The 24,377-nt window shown below is 44.9% G+C and overlaps 1 protein-coding gene across 1 annotated transcript in view; it reads left to right on the top strand.

Annotated features, from left to right (window-relative positions):
* LOC134438671 (stereocilin) overlaps positions 1-24,377 on the top strand; it is a 50,472-nt gene that overhangs the window by 23,652 nt on the left and 2,443 nt on the right. Inside the window, exons 16-30 of the mRNA XM_063188285.1 lie at positions 721-759; positions 1,522-1,710; positions 6,497-6,646; positions 8,757-8,815; positions 9,266-9,389; positions 9,971-10,053; positions 10,738-10,873; positions 13,318-13,514; positions 14,601-14,691; positions 16,296-16,455; positions 17,835-18,004; positions 18,763-18,918; positions 21,010-21,152; positions 22,063-22,211; positions 23,812-23,909. Coding sequence (XP_063044355.1) covers positions 721-759; positions 1,522-1,710; positions 6,497-6,646; positions 8,757-8,815; positions 9,266-9,389; positions 9,971-10,053; positions 10,738-10,873; positions 13,318-13,514; positions 14,601-14,691; positions 16,296-16,455; positions 17,835-18,004; positions 18,763-18,918; positions 21,010-21,152; positions 22,063-22,211; positions 23,812-23,909 — 1,944 coding nt within the window. The remainder of the gene's footprint in view (positions 1-720; positions 760-1,521; positions 1,711-6,496; positions 6,647-8,756; positions 8,816-9,265; positions 9,390-9,970; positions 10,054-10,737; positions 10,874-13,317; positions 13,515-14,600; positions 14,692-16,295; positions 16,456-17,834; positions 18,005-18,762; positions 18,919-21,009; positions 21,153-22,062; positions 22,212-23,811; positions 23,910-24,377) is intronic.

Here is a 24,377-nt window from a genome sequence, read left to right as displayed (position 1 = left end):
TGCTTTTACATACTGTAGTTGGAAAACATGATTAGCATGGGATCATACAAACGAGACGCACACACACACACACACACACACACACACAGACTTGCATATTGGCCAGAGTTCATGCACATACCACACAAAGGAAAAAATCCATGTATACCAGTGTATCGTATACTACAAGCATACGAATGCTTGTAGTACTGCTGCCTCACCAATGAAGCTAGAAAGAAATTGCAACCAACTTCTCTGCCATAATTTTACTTTTGGATGCAGCAGACAGTTGAACCATTAAATGGGTGAATGTGTAACGTCCTTCACATTACACCACAGTTTAACAAGTAAGGAATAGATTTCAATCTCTTATTCTTAAGAGACAAAGTTTAAAAACGGAAACGAACTGGCTCACAAAAGCAGATCTTGCAAGAAATGGATTTGTCCTCTTGCAAATTGCTTTCGCCATGAGCGGCTATGTGTGCAGATGCTTTTAAAAAGTACAGATTGCCAATAAAACTTGTTTATTTGTAAAGTTGTGCCGTAAATCTACAGGCTTATGTGTCTACCCCCCCAGAAGGCTCACAGACGTTGAGCCCCGTAACTTGTGAATACTGGAGGAAAGACTTCTTATTATTTTTTTCCACCTCCGCAAATGCCAGACGTAGCAGCTTTGGTTTCTTCAGGATACAATCTGTAATATATTTGTAACAAGCTGCTTGTTTTTGTTTCAACCTTCAGGCTTTCCAAATACTGGAGAGGATATCGGAACACAGAAATGTGAGTTGGATCCCGGATCTGAAAACAGAAAAATATCATTATCAGGCGTCTCGCGAAGTCTGATTTCCTCTGTTAATAGACGGCTCTTGCAAGAGCTGCAGCATTGACAGATGTGTTGCGTCATGCTATAGAATGCGTATTCATTATTCATCCTGGATCTCATTCTCTCTCTCTCTCTCTCTCTCTCTCTCTCTCTCTCTCTCTCTCTCTCTCTCTCTCTCTCTCTCTCTCTTACTCTCTCTTGCGTTCTCATTGTCTTTCTCTTTGTGTCTGTTCTCCACGCACTCCTGGGTATTTTCCTTTTTTATTTTCGTCTGCTTTCATCAATTTATCTTTTTCACTCAATCTTTGGTCTTTTCTTTTGTTTATGTATCTGTCTCCGCCTCTCCATCTCGACTCTAATTCTCTCTCTCTCTCTCTCTCTCTCTCTCTCTCTCTCTCTCTCTCTCTCTCTCTCTCTCTCTCTCTCTTTCTCTTTCTTCTCTCTCTCTCTCTCTCTCTTTCTCTCCTCTCTCTCTCTCTCTCTCTCTCTCTCTCTCTCTCTCTCTCTCTCTCTCTCTCTCTCCATCTCTGTTTCCCTTTTGGTCTCTGTTTCTTTTATTCCCTTTGTTCATCTGTCACTCTATCTGTCCTTTTATCCTCCTCATCCTCCTTCTCCCCTCCTCTCCTCCTCCTCCTCCTCCTGCTCCTCTCCTCTTCCTCCTCCTCCTCCTCCTCCTGCTCCTCTCCTCTTCCTCCTCCTGCTGTGTCTGTGTGCTGCAGCTCAGCGTGAATCTGCTGTGTCGGCTCCGGCCGCTGCTATCGGGCCTGTCTGCAGGTGTGTTGAGGGATGTCTTGGGGCCACAGGGGGAACTGCTGACGGAGGAGGAAGGTAGCTGCCACTGCTGGCGCCCCCTGCTGCTCACCCTGCGCCCTGCACACAGAGCTCTGCTCCAGACAGCTCTCACAGAGGTACACTACCCCTCTCCATACCTCCATCCCTCCATCTGTTCACCCCCCCTCTCCATCCCCCCCTACATTAAAAGCCCTCCACACAAAGCTCCTGTCTAAATTCTTCCAGACTGCCCTCATAGAGGTACGCTCAGGCTACCTACCTTCTGTCCTCCCTACCTTGCTCCATCCATAGCTCCATCCCTCCACCTCTCTGCCCCAGCTCCATTTAGAGCCCTTCCTCTCACCGCTCTGCTCCAGACAGCCCTCACGGAGACAGACTACCCCTCTCCCCTCCCTACCTACCCACTTCCTTCTCCCCCTCCCTCGTTTCACCCTTCACACTTTTAGCTCTGGTCAAGACATCCTTCCCTGAATATAGTGTCCAGCCGCTGCCTGCCACTGCAAGAGTACCCACTACACTACTGCTGAATGGTCCAAAGGGTCATCGTGACCTGGCACCCTCTAAATTGAGAGCATGGGAAAAGTACACCAATTTCACAACTCTAAAATGTCAGACGGTCATCCTGTTTCAGGAAGAGTTAGTCACTGATATTTGTTGATAAATGTCACAGTGTGATCTCCCCCCTTCCCCATGTCAAACTTCAATTAGGCACCTAGCACACAAAGCTCCCCCTGCCCTCCACCCCTGCCTACCTCTGCTTCTCACCCCCGCACACAGTGCTCTTGTTCAGATGGCCCACACAGATGAAGCCGACCCTGCTTCCACCCTCTTACCCCCTATCTTCCTCCATCCCACCTCCATTAATCCATTTTGACCTGAAAACGCCTGCCAAAAAGCCATTTTTGCTAATGGGACATTCCTATACAGGCTCCTAAAACCTGAGCATTTTTCCCTTTTTGGGATATTTATTTATTTATTTATTTAAGATAGGACGGTGGATGAGAGACAGGAAGCGAGTGGGGAGAGAGAGATGGGGAAGGATCGGCTAAGGACCCAAGCCGGAATCAAACCCGAGTCGCCGACGTAGCAGTCCAGTGCCTAGCCGTTAGAGCCACAACTGGGCCAAACCTGAGCATTGATATTGAGTTAACAGAATTGTCAACTCTTACCGGTACCTGAACTTGTAGTACTCTGTTGAGAGATGAAATTAGAAAAAAGTTAGGCTTTCTTTTCTACGGCATCTTTGTGCGAGGGCAAGATTTTATTCTTGTCTATTCATCTTAGAAGCCCACAAACTCAGTAAGTCATCCTGCTCATCTTCAAACATTGCATGAATCCCCTGACCTCTATCTATTGGATCGTCAAATATCTCTATTTGAACTTTATCCCTCATCCTTTTTTAAAAGTCTCTGACTGAGAGGAAACTGTGCAAATGCACACAGATGTTTTTTGTGTAGGCTATGTATTTAGTCTTCGAAACATTTTGTTTGCCACACTCCACCTTTTACGCCCCCAATGTGTATTTCAAGCATCAGAGAACATAACATTTGCCATGTACTTTTTAAAAATGCCTGCATCCTTGAAAACCGCATGAGAATCACTCCCGGCGTTAATGGTAAATGTGGATAGATGCAGCAGCCGGCATGAAGCAACAGAGATGCATCTCCTGGTCAAAATGGGTTATGACTCATAACTTATGAGGCCTACACACAAAGCTCTGGTCCAGTCGTCCTTCACAGTGGTGAGCTACCCGCTCCATCCCTCCCTACCTACCTCCCTCCATTCCACAATCCCTCCGTCATGCCTCCATTAAGAGCCCTGCACAAAGAGCTCTGGCCTCACAGAGGTACGCTACCCCCTCCCTTCATTTCCCCTCCCTCCCTTACCACCCCTCCCTTCATATCTCCCTGCTTCTCTCCATGCAACCTCCATTAACAGCAATACACGACACAGCACCTTTTCAATACACAGTGTCTTTTTTCAATACTCATGCCCTTTTACTACATCCTACATCCATAAAGAGCGCTGCAGATAGAGCTCTGTTCCTGACTGCCCTCACACAGGCACCATAGGCTACTCCCTCTCTCTCGCCCTCTCTCTCTCCCTCCCACCCCACCTGCAGCCTTGCACACAAAGGCTCCACCCCTTTATTCTACCCTTCTCTAAGTCCATCAAATCATAACTTATGAGGCCTACACACAGAGCTCTGGTCTAGACAGCCCTCACAGAGTCACAGAGGTGAGCCCCCCCCCCCCAGTTCCTCTCCATTCCTACCTTTATTTCTTCCTTCTTCCCTCCGTCTGACCTCCATGAAGAGCCCTTCACACAAACCAGACACAGAGCGTAGACTTCCTACCCCCTCTCCCTCCCTGTAAACACAGCTCTGCTACATCTAGGTTACCCCCCCACACACACACACACACACTCGCTCCCTGCTTTCCTACATCCCTACCTCCCTCCTCTCCCCCACTGCATCAAGAGCTGTTCTAGACCCCCTCACCTCTCTATTCCTCCATCCCACCTTCAGACCTGCAGCTCTGTTGCACACGTCTGTCACAGGGGAAGGCTACCCCCTCCCTTCGTCTGTCCCACCTCCATTAAAAGAGGTGATGGGGGCTGGGGGCTGGGGGCTGGGTCCATCATCCGCACTCTTTTCATCTGACAAGCATTTCATGTCTCTGTTTGGATCAGATAAGAGGCAGACATGTTCACACTTTCGGTTTGATTTTTTTTTCGGTTTGAAATATCAGGGAGGTTGTACAAACCCCAACTCCGATGAAGTTGGGACGTTTGGTAAACAGTGAATAAAATCAAAATGCTATCATTTTCAAAACATTCAATCTATTCATTAGATGGAGAATAGTGAAAAGACAACATATTAAGTGTTAAAACCGAGAAAAAATATTGTTTTGGGGGACATATGTACTCATTTCTAATTTGATAAATCCAACACGTCTCAAAAGAGTTGGGACGGGGACAATAAATGGCAGCAAATGTCGAGGAAGACTAAAAACAAAACAAAAGACAACACTTAACAGTTAAATACATTAACCAATGAGATGATTTTATATAAAAAAACAGTGTTAATTCCTATCTTGGACATGATTTCACCAGCTTAAATGGTGGGTGTATTCCTTGTCATGTTTTGCAATGTTTTCCTTTCTGTAGTGCTTACAGTGTGACAGGTCTTGACCAAAAACCCACCATTTTATCACCTGCTGGTCCTTATGATGGAGCCAAACTGTTAAAACATAGTAGAGAATGCAATTTGACCTTACTATGTGGCAGTAATCGAAGATCTCCCTTCAAAATATAATGCATGAGTGGCTTTTCATGCTGTTTAAAACCCATTTATACCATTCAGCACTGTATTTAACTCTACAGATGAGTGAGAACATCTTAACCAATGCACTACTGTACCCGCATGCCATCATGGAGGCTGACTTTTGAAGCTAGCACTAACACAAGTTGGATGGTCCATTTTCACTGCAGCACAGGATGTGCCATGCTCTATTATTGTCAAAAAGAATGGACTTCTACAACTTCTGCTGACTTCTGTAAGCAAAGGACAGTTTCCCATGTCTTCTGGGTCTATTTCAAGTGAGCTCAGGTGCTTAGGAGAATGTTACACCCCTGTATCATTTGCACGCATTAAGCATTCTTAATATGGTCAATTTTCAATAGCTCTAGCACTCCAGGAATTAGAGTGAGACTACAGCCAATATATATTTCATGATGTCATGAACCTATACAATGATTTTATTAACAAAAATATGTCTTATATACACTCAATCGTGGTAAATCAAAGAGAATTCAAAAATGTATGTAATAACTATGGTAATTATTCCCTTTGCATCTTTAATTCTGAGTGACTCAGCCTCTCTGTGATGATCTTATACCTGGACACGTATATTGTCCGTCAGTACAATTCATTTTGAAATGTTCTTCTTTGTTGTTTTATCTTATTTGGATGTTCACTAAATTTCACTGATCCCCGTCCCAACTCTTTTGAGACGTGTTGGATTTATCAAATTAGAAATGAGTACATATGTCCCCCAAAACAATATTTTTTCTCGGTTTTAACACTTAATATGTTGTCTTTTCACTATTCTCCATCTAATGAATAGATTGAATGTTTTGAAAATGATAGCATTTTGATTTTATTCACTGTTTACCAAACGTCCCAACTTCATCGGAGTTGGGGTTTGTACTTGCCTTGCAAGAGAAGCCCACCTACGCACTAGATACTGTCTAGGTGGTTTGCTGACACCCCTCCGCAGTCTGTCTATTGTATGCTGTCTTTGCCCTTACCTTTAAGCCTACCTTGAATCAATCCCAACATTTTCATTTCTGACCTTAACTTTATATTGTAGTCAACAGAGGTTTTACATACAGTTCAGTTATCATTTGGGCATTGGAAGAACAACCCAAGTTACACAAACATGTTGTTTGCCCTAAAAATCAATCAACCATACACACAACCAAAGCAACAACAACAGCAACAACAAACCACAAATCACAGAACCAGATAACTTCACACAACTTAACATCTCCAAAGTAGAACTTTGTAATCTTGCAGTCAAGGGGCATGTCTGTTTCTCCAAAGGTTCAAAGCTGGGGGGACTCCTCTGTTTTGCTACAGCATAGAATACAAATTGTCCTTGAAGTATAACTTTTATAAACTTTAAGACTAAATAGGCGAGTGCTATGGTGGTCTAACATCTCTCTCGCTCCCACTCATTTCCTGTCTCCAGCTTCACTTTCCTCTTGTAACAACAACTATAACGGCCAAAAATATTCAACTTTAAATATTGTGTATATGCACCTTTCATTATTTCATTTTTTTTTTTACCAGGGGTGCTTGTATGTGTGTCAGCTATTTGGATGTTTTGTTTTCTGAAGGGGCTGGACAGACGATATGGTAACACCTCCCTCCACCTGCATTGCCTCCTGCCCTACGTCTCGTTGAAGAGGCTGATGATGGAGCTGGACGGAGACTCCATCCGCACCCACCTGCATCTCTACAGGGACCTGCCATGGTCCCCACAACAGGTGGGGAACACATGACCACACACACACACACACACACACACACACACACACACACACACACACACACACACACACACACACACACACACACACACACACACACACACACACACACACACACACACACACACACACACACACACTCGACAAACACACTCACACACCTCATTTGCAAAAATGTGCACATTTTTTAAAAACTTTCCTTTTAAACAGTATTGTGCATGTGTGCATGCATGCATACATACATAAAATATGAGAGCCATCTCCAAAACACTTTCACACATATTTTAATGAGCACACCAGTAACAGACTCTCCCTTGCAAAACTATTTGTCCCTGTCAAAACGATGGTTGTATACCCCTTTGAGTGCCAGGTTATGCAGGAGGCATTTGCATAGCAATTAACTGGCAGTCCTGAGTGTGGTCGTTTGTCTGTGAACAAACACAAACAAGGGGCATTCCTGAAGGGACAGGCGAAGATGAGATTCTGGCTTTTAAAAAATGCAGATTTTTCCAGCCACCCGTATTAACATACCCAAGATAACACACATAATCACACATATTTGGAATAGACATTCGATGTTCACACTTTGGAGAGATGCACAGTACACACACACACATACACACAAACACACACACACGCGCGCGCGCGCGCACGCACACACACACACACACACTCGCACGCACGCGCACACACACACATACTTATGAATGTACACACACACACACACACACACACACACACACACACACACACACACACACACACACACACACACACACACACATACTTATGAATGCACACACACACACACACACACACACACAGACATACACACACACACACACACACACACACAGACACACACACACACACACACACACACACACACACACACACACACACACACACACACACACACACACACACACACACACACACACACACACAGCAACAGCAACATCAACAGCAGAAGTGTCCCTTCTGGCCCCAACCCAGGAAGGAGTCCAAAGTTGGAGGGAGGGCAGGAGTGAGGGAGGGAGGGAGGGAGGGAGGGAGGGAGAGGGTGTGGAGAGTGTGGAGTGTGTCAGTGGTGAGCGAGGGCAGGGAGCTGGCAGGGGCGGCGGATTTCGCATTTATTTGCCGTCCTTGGCTCCGCTTCAGGTGAGCTTTTCAGGAAATTAATACCGCCTCGCACCTTGGCCGCCGCCATCAAGCAAATTGCCCTCATTGTTCGCGCAAAAATTGTCCCCGGAGGGGGCGTAAATAAGTAATGCCTCCTGTGCACTCGTTGGATGCCTTGCTTTTGCCTTGCCTTGCCGAGAGCCCTCGAGGTGTGTTCACTACCTCCCCCTCCACCACCATCCCCACCCACCACCACCACCCTCCTCTGAAATCCACCCCCGTCCCCCAGTCCACATCTGTTCCCTCGTTCACTCACACAAAGTTTTTATTGTGCTCCTCCCCACTAAACCCCCACCTCTGGAAACTCCATCCCTCCATTCCTCCCCCTCCATAATCCATTCTTCCTCCCCCCTCCTCTCTGCCACCTTTACCTAAACTCCATCCTGTCCTCTCTCCTCCTTTCTCCCTCCCTCCTCTATCTTCTCTCCTTCCTCCTCTATCTTCCCTCTCCATCCTCCTCTCTGCCACCTCTACCTAAACTCCATCCCCAACTCCGCCTTCCTCCTCTCTCCTCCCCTTTATTCTCCATCCTCCTCTTTGCCCTCTCTGCGTTCACCCTCATCCTCCATCCTTCCTCCTCCTCCCTCTCCTCCTCCATCCTCCTCTCTGCCACCTCTATCTAAACTCCATCCCGTCCTCTCTCCTCTCTCCTCTCTCCTCTCTCTTCTCCTCTTTCTCCTCCATCCTCTCTCTGCCACCTCCACCTCCAACTCCATCCCCCAACTCCGCTCCCCTCCCCTCCTCCTCCCTTCATCTCTCTTCCTCTTCTCTCTCTCCTCCTCCACCCCCCCCTCTCTCCCCTCTCCACCCACCTCTCCTCCTCTCTCTCTCCTCCTCCACCCCTCTCTCTCTCTCCCCCCTCCACCCACCTCTCCTCCTCTCTCTCTCCTCCATCCCTCTCTCTGCCACCTCTGCTCCCCCACAGGCTCAGCTGCTTTTCAGAAGGCTCCATCAAGTGGCCAATATTACTCTGGAGAGCGTGCGGTAAGTAAGTACCCCGTGCCGTGCCGAGTGCCCCCCTCCTTGCCTCTGGCTTCTCACATCTACTGTACACAGTAGGCAGAGTCATCTCTAAGACTCTGCAGTAGGCCTTTCTCTCTCTCTACCCCCATCTCTCTCTCTCTGAAATGAAACAGACTCAACGGGAGTTCATAATTTAGGGAGTTCATCTCCACCGCTGGCTTTCCCCAAGACGTGTCTTGCTTCTGAAAGTTTTGTTAGAACAACTTAATGAGGGGCTGGATTGTTAGATGGATAGGTGCTGTTTAATTTGTGAACTCATTTCATTCGTGATAAATTAATATGTGGAGATTATGGTTTATGTATGAACAACAGCTGGATCATCCATTATTGCTGAAAGAGATAACAGGCTGGCTCATGCGGTGTTGATGTCTCTCAACATGCTGGTGGTTTCTGTCTTTTTTTGGGGTTTAGAACTCTGGGCCGTATTGCCGGAGGGATGAGCTGCGATTGGGTGATGCTCTGGTCCAATGACACGGGCTTCTCTGAGTTGGTGCAGTTTGTCAGCAAGTTGCCAGGACAACTGAGACCAGCTTTGGTAATGGAGCAGTCCATCTACACCCACACGGACACACGCATACACACACACACACGCACACACGCACACACACACACACACACACACACACACACACACACACACACACACACACACACACACACACACACACACACACACACACACACACACACACACACACACACACACACACACACACACACACACACACACCTTCTCCTCCTCCTCTTCTCCTTTCTTCCTCCCCTCCTCTCCTCTTCACTAGCCTCCCTTTGCCATCCATCTCCTGGCCTTATCATTGCCTGTGTCTGGGAGTGTTTCTCCAGTCAGTATTAATGTCTGCATTACAGCACTTTAGATCACAAAGGCTACCATTCATCACCATGCATTCTCTGTTTTTTTTTTCTCCTTATGTTTTGCATAAGACACTGGCTGACAGTGGTTCTCCCATCTGCCTCCCCTGCCTGCCTCCCTCCCCTCTCTCTCTCTCTCTCTCTCTCTCTCTCTCTCTCTCTCTCTCTCTCTCTCTCTCTCTCTCTCTACTTCCCTCACTCCCTCGTTCCCCCCCTCTTGCTGTCCCACTCTGTGTTTTATTGCAGAGGAAGTGCATAGTGGAGGAGCTGAGGAGGAGGCCAGAGATGGATCTCAGTGACTTGGACCCTTCCCTCTCTGCCACCCTGCCGTATGACTCTCCTTTTGTCTAATCCCAATGCCTGTGTCTGAAGATGATTGGTCTGCTACTGTCTCCCACCTTAAAGCGCTGGAATAGCAATGGCTGTGTCTGAAGATGTAGTAGCCTCAGGCCAGTTGTCTGCAGCTGGGATTTTAAATGAGTCGTAGTTTCCCCTACAAGAGAGAATAAAAGACCAGTGGTAAACGTGTCTTGAATTCTTTTTAATGTGTGCACTGTATAGACATTAAAGCGTTAATATTCCAGCTTTCAGAAAATGAAAAGGTTTGAAATATGTTTCCCCAATTCAAATTCGTAGAAGCAGTTCATCTTCATTAATGTGACTTCTGAGCCAGGTAATTTGTGAGCTTTATATGTAGAGAGCAGATATAGATATGCACTACATCTTGAATTAATCTTTATGTGTGCACTGTATATACTGTACAGGTATACTTAAGCGTTCATATTCCAGCTTCAGAAAGTGAAAAGGCTTGCTCTAATCAAACTCATAGACACAGTCAATCTGCATTCATCTTCTTTCATGACTTCTCTGCCAGGTAATTTGTGAACATTATATTTGTGATACAGTAAGTTTGACAAGATGAGTTTGACATCCCTCCTGTAGAGAAAGAAAAGACAAAAGGCAATATAGCTTTTTTTAATGCTCCACTTGATAGCTGTTTCCTCTTGTTGTAGGATGCGGTTGCTGGACACCCTGGCCAACACCAGCCTCCTGGCCATCCTGGAGCACGTGCAGCACAACTTCACCAGCTTCCTCACGCTCGCCCGACACAAGCAGATGGTCCTCGCCGAAAAGGCCGTCGATTACTATGTATGAGGATAAGAAATGCAAAAACAAACACCTCCACTAACTACTTAGAATTTAGGAACAGCACATATCAACAGCTGTTAAAGAAAAACTTCAAATTCAAATTCTCCACAGACTGTTAGAGTTTCTACATCATTTAAGCTTAGCACACTTGGACTGGTATAATCAGATCATTTGGAATATGTGGCCCTGTATTGTAGTTTCTAGGTGCAGGTTTCCCATCTCTGGGCATGTGAAAGTAAAAGTCATTCCCATCACTCATTGAGACCATATGGCATGCCATGTCAAACAGTGCATGCACATTCTGTTCGGCATTTCACCCATCACACATGTGAGGAAGGGGCAGCCATGGCAACAGTTGCCAAGTAGAGAGAGTTGCAATATAGTGTTGTGGCAGCCATAACAGTTGGTCCTGATGTTGGAACGGTACAGGTTTGAATTCTGGGTAACACTTTATGTTAAGTTGCCTTAATTACAGTGTACTTATTCATTAGGGGCAGTGGAATAACTGGTGCAATAACATGCAATTGCAACTGTAGTACATGTTATTACGTCATATTCTTACATACCAAGGGTGCCTAGGGCCTCACTTCATCCCTTAATGTCCCTGGAAGATTGAATCTCTTCAAAGTAGAATCACGTTATTGTGCATTAAGGTCATTATTGTCATTATGGTATTTAGACACACAAAATATATAATAATGTACTACAGTTGTACTTATATGTTATTATACCAGTTATTCCACTGTAGCCTATCTAATGAGTAAGTACACTGTAATTAAATCTGGCTCCTTAAATAAAGTGTTATAGAATCCTAGACCAGTTGTAAGAATGTGGGTGGTCTTCTAGTTCTACACTCTCATCCGGCTGAATTTCCACACTGCTCCAGGGACTTAAAAACGCATCTGCTATGTGCAATGTAATGCAATACACTGTATGTGCATTACACATGTCTATGCTCAGGGTACATTAGTCACAGGTTATAATGGAAGAGAGCCTCCACCCACCTGTCATTGTCTCCAATCCGATCGTACCTGTTACCCTTTGCCTGCAAATCCAATATTGCTTGTTTATATCTGCCCTTAAACTACTACAGCATGTACTGTGCATATTAGATGTTGTAAGAAGATTTAGATTAGACCATAAGGAATCCGTTAAAATAAAGTGTCACTGCATCAGCACCATATGATATATAGTATACCATCCGTTGCCTCTCCACGCTCATACGCTGCACAGTACCATAATATTATAATAGCCTATGTGTCATAGTTATACCAATATCTCACTCAGCACAGCCGCACTTAGTATAATACAGCCATAGCAATCACCATAAAGCCAGACTGCAGTCATAGCTCTTCCATCACCCAGAGCAGCCTGGCAGGAGATTGACTGATTGAAGGAAGAAGAGAATGATTGTTCAATTCTCATGTGGTTGTCTGCAGAGTGTCTAGAGGCCCGCTGAGCTGCGGAAGACAACCACTCTGTGTTTTGAAGAGGTGTCTGAGCCTAATTAATCGATATTATCTCGCGCGACATCATCATCCTGGTGCCGAGGGATGGTGTCTCTTGTGCTGTAGTGCGTCATTCGCTGGCGGCGTTGTTTGCTGAAAAGAGGATATGTGTCATCATAGCTGATGCGATCTGTCCTGACAGACTGGGAATCAATGGTTTTGGCCAAGAAAATAAAAAGCTTGTTTAAGTGGCAGTTGGCATTTTCTGCCAAAACAGATTAGGGGAAATTAGCCTAAGTGGCTCCTATTTAACATCTGGATAATAACATCTCTTCTCTTCGCCCTCTTCCTCTTACTCCACGTCATCTACCCTCTCCTCATCCTCCTCTTCTTCCTCCTCCTCCTATTTCTCACCCTCCTCCTCTTCCTCCTTCTCTTCTTTCTACTCATTTCCCCCTCTGCATCAATACCATTCTACTTTTCCTCCTCCCCCTCCCATGCCTCAATCCACTTTCCTTTCCTTTCCTTTCCTTTCCTTTCCTTTCCTTTCCTTTCCTTTCCTTTCCTTTCCTTTCCTTTCCTTTCCTTTCCTTTCCTTTCCTTTCCTTTCCCTTCCCTTCCTTTCCTGTTTAACTTCTGTCATTCCTCTTTCTCATCCTTCCTTGCTCCTCTTGTCCACCTTCCTCTTCATCCGTCCCTTTTCCATCCTCGTTCTTACATCCTTCTTTTTTCCTCTTCATCTTCCTCTTCCTCACCCTTCTCTTTTTCCTCCACCTCCTCCATCTCTTCCTCCTCCTCCTTTTCCTTCTTCATCTACTTTATGCACATCCTTCCCTGCCCTTCCCTTCCCCCTCCTCCTCCCTCTGCTCTTCTCCTCCTCCTCCTCCTCCTCCTCCTCCTCCTCCTCCCTCTGCTCTCCTCCTCCTGCTCTTCCTCCCCATTCTGTTCTTCTCCTCCTCCTCTTCCTCCTCCTCCTCCCTCTGCTCTCCACATCAGGGCATTGCCCAGCAGGGTCTGACGGGGGCGTCTCTGGACCTGCTGGGCCCGTTGCTGCCCTTCCTGGACCAGGGTGCCCTGCGGCAGGTGGAGCGGGAGGCCCTGCGTCTGCGGCTGGAGGAGCTGAAGGGCTACTGCGTGCCCACTGACAGCCTCCGAGACCTGGCCACCCTGCTCACTGACAAGGCGCTTCTGGGGTGAGCCAACCTGGAGGATGTGGAGGATGTTTTTTAAAAATATATATTTTGGGGGGGCTTAGCGAGGACATGTTAAGGGCAATTGGTAGGGCAGGGGTGGGTCATGTCTGAGCCACATGTATGCTCCTGCTAAACAACCCTGAGGCAAATAGAGTTTGAGCTATCATGCCTGAGCCACACTTAGGGTAATGATACACAGAGCAACCTTTTGAGCAGTGTTACCGGCAACCACATGATTGACTTCTAATTTTCTGCTGGAATGTTTTGAAAGTTTTGTTACTCAAAAGTTGCCCTGTGTATCATCCTCTTTAGGCTCATGCTACACAACCACGAGATAAATAAAAACAATATTCACCTTGAGGCAAATAAAATAATCCCGCCTGGGGTGCACAGAGTCACAACCTGGAGGAGGAAGTTACGTTAAGGGCAGACAGTAGGACAGGGTATGGGCCAACTATGTCTGACCCGCATTAAAGGCCGATGTGATGCTACACAACCATATTATTACTCTTCACCTGGAGGGAAATAAAATATCCCCACAGGGGATGCACAGAGTCTGCAGCCTGGAGGATGCGTATTGGTTAAGGCCAGCTCAGCATGTAGTTGGGCAGGGAAAGCCTGTCTGGGTTAGGGCTGGGTATGGGACATGACTTTTTTGCATGTCTGGGTTGTTCCTTCCAACCAAAGATTGAATAGGCGAGTGTAGCGCTCTAGCGCCCATGTTACACAACCACATCATTATTCTCCACCTGCAGGCAAATAAAATATTCTCACCGGGGATGCACAGAGTCCAGCTGTGCTGCATGTTTTTATGATGCCGTTTTGCAGTTTGTGGAGTACATATATTAGTGAATGGGAGCCGCCGTGAGGGCCACAGAAATGCTGATGTTGGCATTCTGCTGTTCTTGTTTTCTGTTTATTTTGACGATGCATGCAGTGGAGTGTCAAATAGGATGTAATTGTGTACATGCATGTGAGCATCAGTCTGTGTCCAACTGAATGTCCTCGGTGCTGCATGTGTCTGTGTTGTACTGCATTTGGATTAAAAAAAATTGTGTGTGTTGACGTGTTGATGTGTTTGCAAAGGGAGACGGGTTCCTGGGACGTGGGAGACGTGGAGCATGTTGGCAGGCTGGTGTTTGCTCTTTCCCTGAAGCAGATACGAAACCTCCCTCTGGTAAGAACCGCAGAGATACCGGTAGCCTGCGCCCAACAAGACTCATCACAGCATCACACCCACACGCCTCCAAATATCCTGCACACAGAGAAGTGGAAGTGCTACTGTGTATTTGAGCTTGTCACACAGGCAGCACCATTTTGCAGGCAGCTATGTGCCTCCTCCTTCTCACTCTAATGTACTTTCAGGGGAACAATGTTGTTTTCTGTGGGGTGCAATATTATATGCCCAGATACAAAACTTTTTAAACTCATTGGATGCCAGCCATTTTCGAATCATTACAACCCCACTGTACCAGGGCATTTTCAGCATTTTGAGTATTTTTTCAAGACCCACAGAAAATGTAATTCTATTCCTATGTCAACATCACAACATAGAAACCTAAATTGATGCGCTTAAGGGACCTTTCCTGTTTAAATAAACGTTACAATTGATGCGCTTAAGCATCATGGAACACCAGGGCTTTAAATGAACACCAACCTGCTTGGCAAAGGCTGCAGAGAACATCATTGACTGCCCTCTTCCATCTTTGGAGGGCCTACACAGCACCCGCTGCCTAAAAAAGGCCAAGTGCATTCTGAGAGACACATCCCACCCAGGTCACAGTCTTTTTGAATGGCTGCCATCGGGCAGGAGATTCAGGTCCATGAAGACAAGGACAAACAGACTGAAAAACAGTTTCTATGCAGCGGCCATCACAGAACTGAATTTTGCATCAAAAGCATAGTTTATATTTTTTATTTTATTTTTATTTATTACTGCTTCAACAAGGAATGCACAATTTCGTTGTGCTTGTCACAATGACAAATAAAAGATATTGTATATTGTATATTGTATATTGTATATTGGCACTGAACGTCAAAATGGCGTCGAAATGACACACTTGGCATCATGTGAGTCAAGCAAGCCTTTGGATCTAAAAGGGTACGAGAAAGATTTTCTATGATACCATAACGTACCTAAAAAAGTACATAATTGTCCGGGAAAAAGGTCCTGCCAGAGCAACAAGCACAGGTGCACAGCAGCACTTCAATATCTGTGTGTGTGCACTAGCTTGAAAATATCCTGTGATAGCATGCCCCTGCATGAAGCACTGCACTAAGCAGGGGTTTGTGGCTATGGTTTCACTTCGCACTTCGTTTGTGGGTTGGGGAACTGACGCGGCTGAGTTAGAAGGGGGTGGGTTCCCCATTTCAGTTTTTGAAGAAATGTCATGGCAGGGAGCCTGTCATTCTGAGAAAGCGGAGGAAGCCTGGGGGTGCGGCAGAGAATGAAGTTGATGTGGAATACAAAGGAACCAAAGCGTATTTACTGAAAAGCATGGTTCACACTACTGTCATCTCCTATCTGCCTTTTACGCAAACATAGACCTATTGCAGCTGCGGCATTTCCTGTGTGAATTTGTGAGTGTGAGTGTGTGTGTGTGTGTGTGCGTGTGTGTGTGTGCATGTGTGTGCGTGTGTTTCTGTCTTTACTATATGTGTGTTTCTTTGGTATTGCATGTGTTTTTGAAGTTGTGTGTATCTGTACATGTATTTGTACTGTGTGTTCACCTATGTATCTATGACCCGGTGTGTGGGTTTCTTTGTGCCTGGGTACGATAGAACCAGTTGGGTGCTGAGGTTGTGGAGGAGATCCTCCAGAGCCAGAGGCAGTGGGAGGAGAGTGAGCTGGGCCAGGCCTGTGGGCAGCCCCCCTCTCTGCGGGACAAGATCCACACCTTCATCCACAAGATCATCAAAGGCAGACGGAGGAGACAGAGAGGTGGGGCATTATATTGTCAGAGTCCTGTCACACACACAGCGAGGTGTGAAAAACCCAGTTAAGAAGTAAAAAAAAAAACTTCCACGGTTTCTTTCAGATGTCATCATTGACATTGAGTAACTGCTCTACCTGTCATGAGTACACGACGTACTGATACAGAGCTGATCGGATCAAAGTTGTGATGGGGCTTTTACTCTCTGAAACCGATGACATGACCAGCTCCTGTGCCACACACAGTGGGAGAGGTGTCAAAAACCCATTTCAGAATTGGCAAAAAAAGCCAACCAACTTTGGTGACATCACTGAGTATCTTGTCCAAATGTCTTGAGTACTCATTACAATAAGCTTACGTCAAGAGTTGGTTGGATGAAGGGTCTTTACATTCTGAACCCGGGACATGGCCAGCTCCTCTGCCACACTACACAACACTCGTGATGTGACATTAATTATGCACTTCTCTCCGCCTGCTGAAGGGCAAAGTATTGTCAGCCACCCAAGGAATGAGCTTGGCATTTTCACACATTTCACACCAGCCGCTGTCAGCCAGCTCACAGATACGCTGTGATGCAATAAAGAGGCAACCATCACCAACTGCTTTGCCAAAGTGCAGGTGGAAAAAATATATATAATACAACTGGCAAGGTCAGATGCATCATATTTTCTCACACTGTGATCGATTGTGTAAGATGAGTTTCCACAGTTGAGGCATCACTGTTGGCATGGAGGCTTGGCACTAGAAAGTGTCTAGACTCGAGAGGCTATGCAGTAATTGATACAACTCTTTAGTATAAACTAACTCTGTTTCAGACAACATTTGGGCTCACTCAGAAATAGGGATAATTTTACTCTTTGGTCAGTGTAGCATTTGAGTTAATTCTACTCATTACTGATACAGTATGTTTACTCTGAAATATTGACACCCGATTTTATTACTCTGCACCAATCTGGCTGTGTTTCATTGCCTTATATAGAGTAGGGTTCACGATTCGATGTGCATCATGATACACGTGCCACTATGCAATATTATTCCGATGCATTGCAGTTCATGTATTATTGCGATTTATTGCGATATTTACCTGTGTAAAAATACAGCTTACTTGCCAGTTGCTGTGTAGCACTCATAAGTCATATCTGGTACAACAGAAATATTACATACTCTCTACTGAACCAGTGGAACATTCCACACATTATGTTTTTTGATTTTTCATTATTAATAAATCAAATTTCATTATTAATAAATCAATTTCTGGTGTCATGAATCGATGTAGTATATTGTGAAAATAAGTATTGCGATACATTGTCATTAATCGATGCAGTATATCATGAAAATAAGTATCACAGTACATTATTATGATTATTTTTTGCACACCCTAATAAAGAGCCTGTGCCAACCTGCGCTGACATCAAGGGCACCTTCCCCTCGGCATGGACCACCTCTCAGTACCAGCGCATGACTGACAGGGAGCTCCAGAGCTGCGTGGAGTTTGTGGGTCGAGACCCGACGCTCAGCCCGGATCAGCGCTTGACTCTCTGGTCCAAAATCAAGCAGGTCAGTGACCCTCCCTTATATGGACCGAACCCAACAACTTCCTGCTTTGCGATCTCACATTACGGGAATATTAAGGGAACATTATGTCCCTGTTCTTATAACCCTCCTTGAATGTTCCAAATGATGAGGTCCTTGCGAGTAAATGCTTAACAAGGTTTATAAATAGGACTGATGCAAAAAACAGCAATAAACTGCATTGCCATACAGTAATCTTCTGTAATCTTTGGCAATCTTCAGAAATCCTGTACACTAGTGGGGACAGGGGAGAACGCTGTATGCGCCAGAGGGTCTTATCTCATTTTGCAAACCTTGTTCATGTGTCACTCTTGACTAATAGGCTCATTTGGTAGAAATTTGTGAAGGATATTGTGGGAAATGTTATCTCGTTTTAAGGGAAATTGTGTTGTTAAGTCCCTAATGATGGCTTAATTCGATAATATTTTGTCATCCAAAAGAAATGTGTGTAAGATAAGACAGGGTGAAAATCCGCTGTCACTGCCAAAACACACTGTACTGGACTTCACAACCATGATTGGTGTGTATGCGTGTGTGTGTATGTGTATGTGTGTTTGTGTGTGTGTGTGTGTGTGTGTGTGTGTGTGTGTGTGTGTGTGTGTGTGTGTGTGTGTGTGTGTGTGTGTGTGTGTGTGTGTGTGTGTGTGTGCGTGCGTGCGCGCGTGCGTGCGTGCGTGCGTGCATATACACATATGGGGAATGCATGTGTGTATGTGTATGTATGTATGTCTGTGTGTGTGCAGTCTTACAGACCAGTGCGGTCCATGCGCCCGGAGCAGGTTTTGCATCTGGGCTCTATCGTGACAGAGCTGGGGGAGAGGGAGCTGCAGGCCCTGGAGCTGTCTGACCTGGGGCTGGTGGCCCACCTTGGCAGCCTGGACGCATGGAGCTCAAAGAAAGTAAGACAGCACAGTCCTTGTGGTGGTACACGCCTCTGTAATAGGCTAACAGTCAGTGGATATGAACAAGCAACGGGCAGCTAGTCTAATGGTTAGGGATTTGCTCTTCTGTGCAGATTCGAGTACTGTACTAGTAGGATGTGGTATATGGGAGCTCTCTCGTATATTGAGCAAGGCATCTAACACCACGTTAATCCAGGGACTGTGACTAACACGCTGTACCTTCACAACTGAGCCATTGTGGATGAAAACATTTGCGATCAACAGCACTGCTCTGGCGATGTACAGCTGTGGCCTATGGTTGGGGAGTTGGTCTTTTGATCCCTCCGCCAAGGAGGTTATGTTTTCGGTGGCGTGTTTGTCTGTCTGTCTGTCTGTTTGTTTGTTTGCTTGTCAGAAGGATAACTCAAAAATTATTTTGGTGGTGATGCGGATCACGATCCACCATTCTTCACCATTGGGGGATACTAGGGTGAATTTTCACATTCCAGTATCCAGTGTAACATGGTCAAATGTTCTATCAAACCGCTTCCTTGGCTGAGGTCTGCACTCTCTGAGTGCATTGTTAGTTTCAAGTACTGTATTAGAAGTAAGAACATGCGTCCAGTACACTCATCCATGCTTGAAGGCGTCTATTTCCACGCTGCTCCAGGGACTGTAATACGCTCTACAGAAATAACCGTGAGTCACTGTGGGTAATAGCTTCAGCTAAGTGAATTCATGCAATGTCATAATGTAATTGCATTAGCTCTCAACATGCTCTGAGTTTCAGCTAGTAGGGCTGGGTATCGCAGCCATGTTCCTGTATCGATTCGATTTCGATTCTTATGGCTTTGAATAGATGAATCATGATTCAATTCGATTCTATTCATTCCGAATCGATTCAATCCGTTCCCTTCTTGGTGCCAGGATTTCCCCCAAAAGATGCTGTTGCCTATTTTTATATAAAAATGTCAAAGGGCTGTGGCTTTACAGGGTTAACAGATTGCTCATTTGTAATAAGTAGGCCTAGGCCTAATTGACTAATACCTATTGGGTATTTTCCATAGACCTAAATTAAACAAAAAGAACAAAAAGAGAAAGAACCAAAAAATCAATTTCGTGCCCTGTGAATCGATTATGTGAATTTAGATTCGATTCGATCGATTATCGATTAACTCGATTATTTTACCCAGCCCTAATGTTTAGTGTTAGTGAGTGTTTTTGTTCTAAAACAGTACCAGTCAACTGTCAGTTAAAATCTGACAAGGCATACACCAGGTTATAAAAATAGTCACCAAGAGTACGAAACATACAGTAGCTGTCCAAGACATTGACATCACAATGACAGAGGTCTAAGCTATTTAAGAAACGTAATTGCTTCATGTAATTGTCTTTAAGTAGCCGACAGTATTAGTGTATCCACTTACCATTATTATGGGGAGTTCAGATGTGTTCACAAAAAATAGTGTTGTGAATAGGTTCATTTATTTTGAGGCAATATGAAAAGCAAAAGCATGCTCAATTAAGCCTTGATTGCAGAACCATAAACAGACCTTACATTTGTTTGTTATTAAAATCTTTTTTTTAATTGTCTGATCAAATGTTCTCCAATGAGCTGTTTTGATAATTACAGGTTATAGTTCATAAAAGCTCAAAACAGCCACCTCAAATTCAAGCTGTAATTATAAAAATGTGTATGGTATGCAGCTCACTGTTGATTACAGAAATATCGGAAGTTGTATCTGTGATTTTCCATGTATTCTTGGGTAACACTTTAGAATGGGGTTCACATAGCCACTAATTCACAAGAGTATCTTATTGCTGTCTTTATAAATTACTTATAAGACATGTGTTAAGAAAAAACTAAGGGCCTACTAGGTCCTTATTACTATCATATCAATAATAAAGGCCTTATGCCAAATGGCAACAAACAAGACATTTTTGAATATGCACCTAACATAGATTTTGCTTAACAAATGTCTTTTAAATCACTACTACTGACAGTTAGACATGAACTAGTGGCTAACATGTGAGCCCTATTCCAAAGTGTTAGGTAATGGTGGCACTGTCCTGAGTTGGCATTACTGTCTCTGTGTGTCGGCTCCCCAGATGAGGGCTACCCTGCTGGGCATCCTGCGTCGGCGAGGGCAGCGAGCAGAGCAGCTGGGTGCAGCAGAGCTGGCATCACTCGGGCATCTCTTGTGCGGATTCAGCATTCCCGAACTCGGCCGCCTGGACCCGCACAATCTTAGGTGAGCAGGCAGAGTGACAGATTAGGACATGTAAGCCATACTTAAAGGTAGATTATGTATTTTTGTGGTAGTTTATTTCCAGAATGTATGCTGCCTATTCACAAATGCAATCTTTTTCATGGATATTTACCACCATCATTTTGTAAGTGTTCATTAAGAAAGATTGCTTTATGAGTAGGATCTTTGAAAATAAATAGCAAAAATGATATACTCCACCTTTAACCTAGCGTGTCACAGATACTGACACAGACACAGCTGCAGGCTATGAGAAGGTCTGTGCTGATGCTCACTTTTGGTTTTTGCAACATTTTTAAACCCATGTCGAGCTGTAAGGGGATTCGTTTCGGCGCTGGCTGCTGACTGTTGTTAATGTTATCTTGGATTCCCACATTGCTTTGCTCCAATTCCTAGAGCATTCGCTGAACCCTGATTCAGTTCAAATTAGACCCACACTTAAAATGAAGTCACACCAACGGAAGTTAGTTAAGTTTAACCCTCCCACATTTGTTCTGCATTTCAGGAACACACACTACAAAGTGTTATGTTTTAATGATGATGTTGTCCATGCAAATGATGATGATTTTAATAGACATAGGCAAGCCAGAGGAAAAACATCAAGCTCATTAGCGACATGCTTATAGAGTGATAATTATCCATGACAACTAACACCATATGGTTTCATCACACGGGTGACATGTTATGTGCTCATGTGTGGTACTGGTGTGTATCGTGATTGTGTGCTTGTGTGTGTGTGTGCGTGCGTACATGAGTGCTAGAGAAAGCGTGTGTTTGCATGCATTTGAGTTCATATACTGTGTGTGTGCATGCACGTTGTGTGTGCATGTTTATATACGGTACTGTGTGTGTGTGTGTGTGCGTGCGCGCGTGTGTGTATGTGTATGTTTGGCAGTCTGGCGGTGCTTTTCCTGAGGGCGTTGTCTCTGCCCTGCACTGAGCAGCAGCAGGAGGCCCTGGTGGCACGCCTGGCACACCCTCGCGCCTTCGGACCCGTCAGCACCTGGACCTCGGACATCTTCACCGAAATCGGCACCCTGGCAGGTACTGCACTGCCAAGCCCAGGTCGTCACATTTACACTCATTCATTCTTTTGTAAATGGGTAAATGGAGTAAATGTAAATGTAGTTTAATAAAAATAATGATAATAATCATCATCATAATCATAATAATAATACATACGTTTTGTATATCACTTTTCTAGAAACTCAAAGACGATTTAATGAACCTATAACTTCAAACAAAAACAGATACATCCACTCAGACATACAAAGACTTGACAGAAAGACACAACAAAAATAGATGGTATGGAAGGTTTTCTGTCCATGATGCTATGGAAACTGTCGTGGAGAGATGAGTAAACCTATGGTGGGAGTGGCGATGAAAGGCCATGGGGATATGTAAATCCAGAAGCTCCTATCATGGGGGCGAATTCAGCCGAAGGAGGCGTATTTAGGGTGTACAGTATGTATAGGTATTGCATACACTGTACTGTGCATGTGCTATACAGACACACACACACATCACAGATGTTTGCCACACCATTGCTTACTACTAACATATAGCCTACTTACGCATAGTAAAATTCCCCTTACATATACTTACCTATATGAAAATGCACTGAGTGGAAAAATAATCCATTCCTATGTAGTATATGTCTGTACTCTATACAACGTCAAAGTCATGTTCGCATGTGGGCACATATCACATATATTGTATCTGACACGGCACCTGTGTTTTAGCTGCGCCATCACTCACGCCACTACTGCCATTACTTCACTGCACTCCTGTTGGCCCCTGAAGTCTGCTAAAGTAAGAGTCCTGCAAGCCTGGCCGACACAGGTGGGGGACCAGAGTCTGTTGTTGAGTAATGGTAGCAATTTGTCTTTAGAAGTCAAGAAAGCAAATACCTTTTTCCCCCATTTTTTAATGCAGTAGAAAGCCCCCTGTTCTGCCCCGGTTAAAAAGAAAAAGAATGGGGGTGTTGTCGAAACCCTTAAATTGTCCCTCTGTATTTTTTCATCATTTCCAGACTTCTCTTGAAAACCTTGAGTGCTTTCTTACTTTCCTCGGGGTGCCACAAAAGCAAAATCGTCATAACCAAGGCAACAGCCACTTGGCGGTCTTTTATTTGCGCTCTCTCCCTGTAACGCAAGATGATGTGTGTGAGAATGTTACTGGACTTGAAGTGTGTTGCAAATCACAATTTCTGATGAAGTGCAACTCTCCTAAGCATCAACCCCCTTTAAGAGTAAGGGGAGGGCAGGCATGATCTTTTCTTTCAGCCACCATTTCAATCAATCACCGCATGCTTCCAGCTGCCTCATTTCTCTTTCAGCCAGATATTTTTCTGGGCATAACAAAAGAGCAAAGCATCTGCAAACACATTTACCAGAGAGCTCGAAAATAGATTTAGTCCAGCTCGGATGGCCAGCTGAGCTGAATGGACCCTTGATGGAGGATGAAATGGCTTTTATGGTCATGAAGAAGCCTCTCTTCACATATTATGTTGTCTATGAAACGCTCTCATTTACTTCCCTGGTCATAAATTATTTATTCAAATGTTAACCCAATCCCTCCGTTCTCTCTGTCTTAATCCCTCTTTCTGTCTGCATCCCTTTATCCCCCTGTGTCTCTCCTGTAGTGGGGCTGGAGGACATGTTGATGTCTGCTCTGGTGAAGGAACAGATCCAGGGTCTGACACAGGCTGCCATCCAGCTCATCCCACCCCACAAATTAGCAGTATGTATTTACATTACAGTCACATGTTTACATCCAACATCACACACTCTTTCAAAGAGTGAAGCACGTTCCAGAATCTATGCAAACTGTTCTGTAAAGGACATCTCGGATCACTGTCTCTTAATCAGATGTTGGCTCACTCAGAAAGCCTCCATTGATTGCTTCAAAATCTTGCTCAGTTTCAAATAATTGAGCACTGTTGTTCCTCTATTGAATTGTAAACCCAAACACTGGGGAGGAGGCGAGTATTGGTTCCTTTAGTCACCCATTGTCGTACAAATTGGTTATGACTGCACCCTTGCTGCCCTGCTTTGCCATTCATCAATATTTAATATGGCAGAGAGGAGAGGGTGTTGATTTTGGATGCCTTCCAGCATGACAAGTAACGGTGTGTGTTGTTTTGGTTGGGGTGTGGGGTGGTGGGGTGTTAGCAGTCTCCTTTTTGTAAACAACAAAACCAATACAAGG

This window comes from Engraulis encrasicolus, chromosome 22 (assembly GCF_034702125.1).
Source record: "Engraulis encrasicolus isolate BLACKSEA-1 chromosome 22, IST_EnEncr_1.0, whole genome shotgun sequence".
Taxonomy (NCBI): Eukaryota; Metazoa; Chordata; class Actinopteri; order Clupeiformes; family Engraulidae; genus Engraulis; species Engraulis encrasicolus.
The sequence above is the reverse complement of the archived record's forward strand: the minus strand, read 5'-3'. Positions and strand labels throughout refer to the sequence as shown.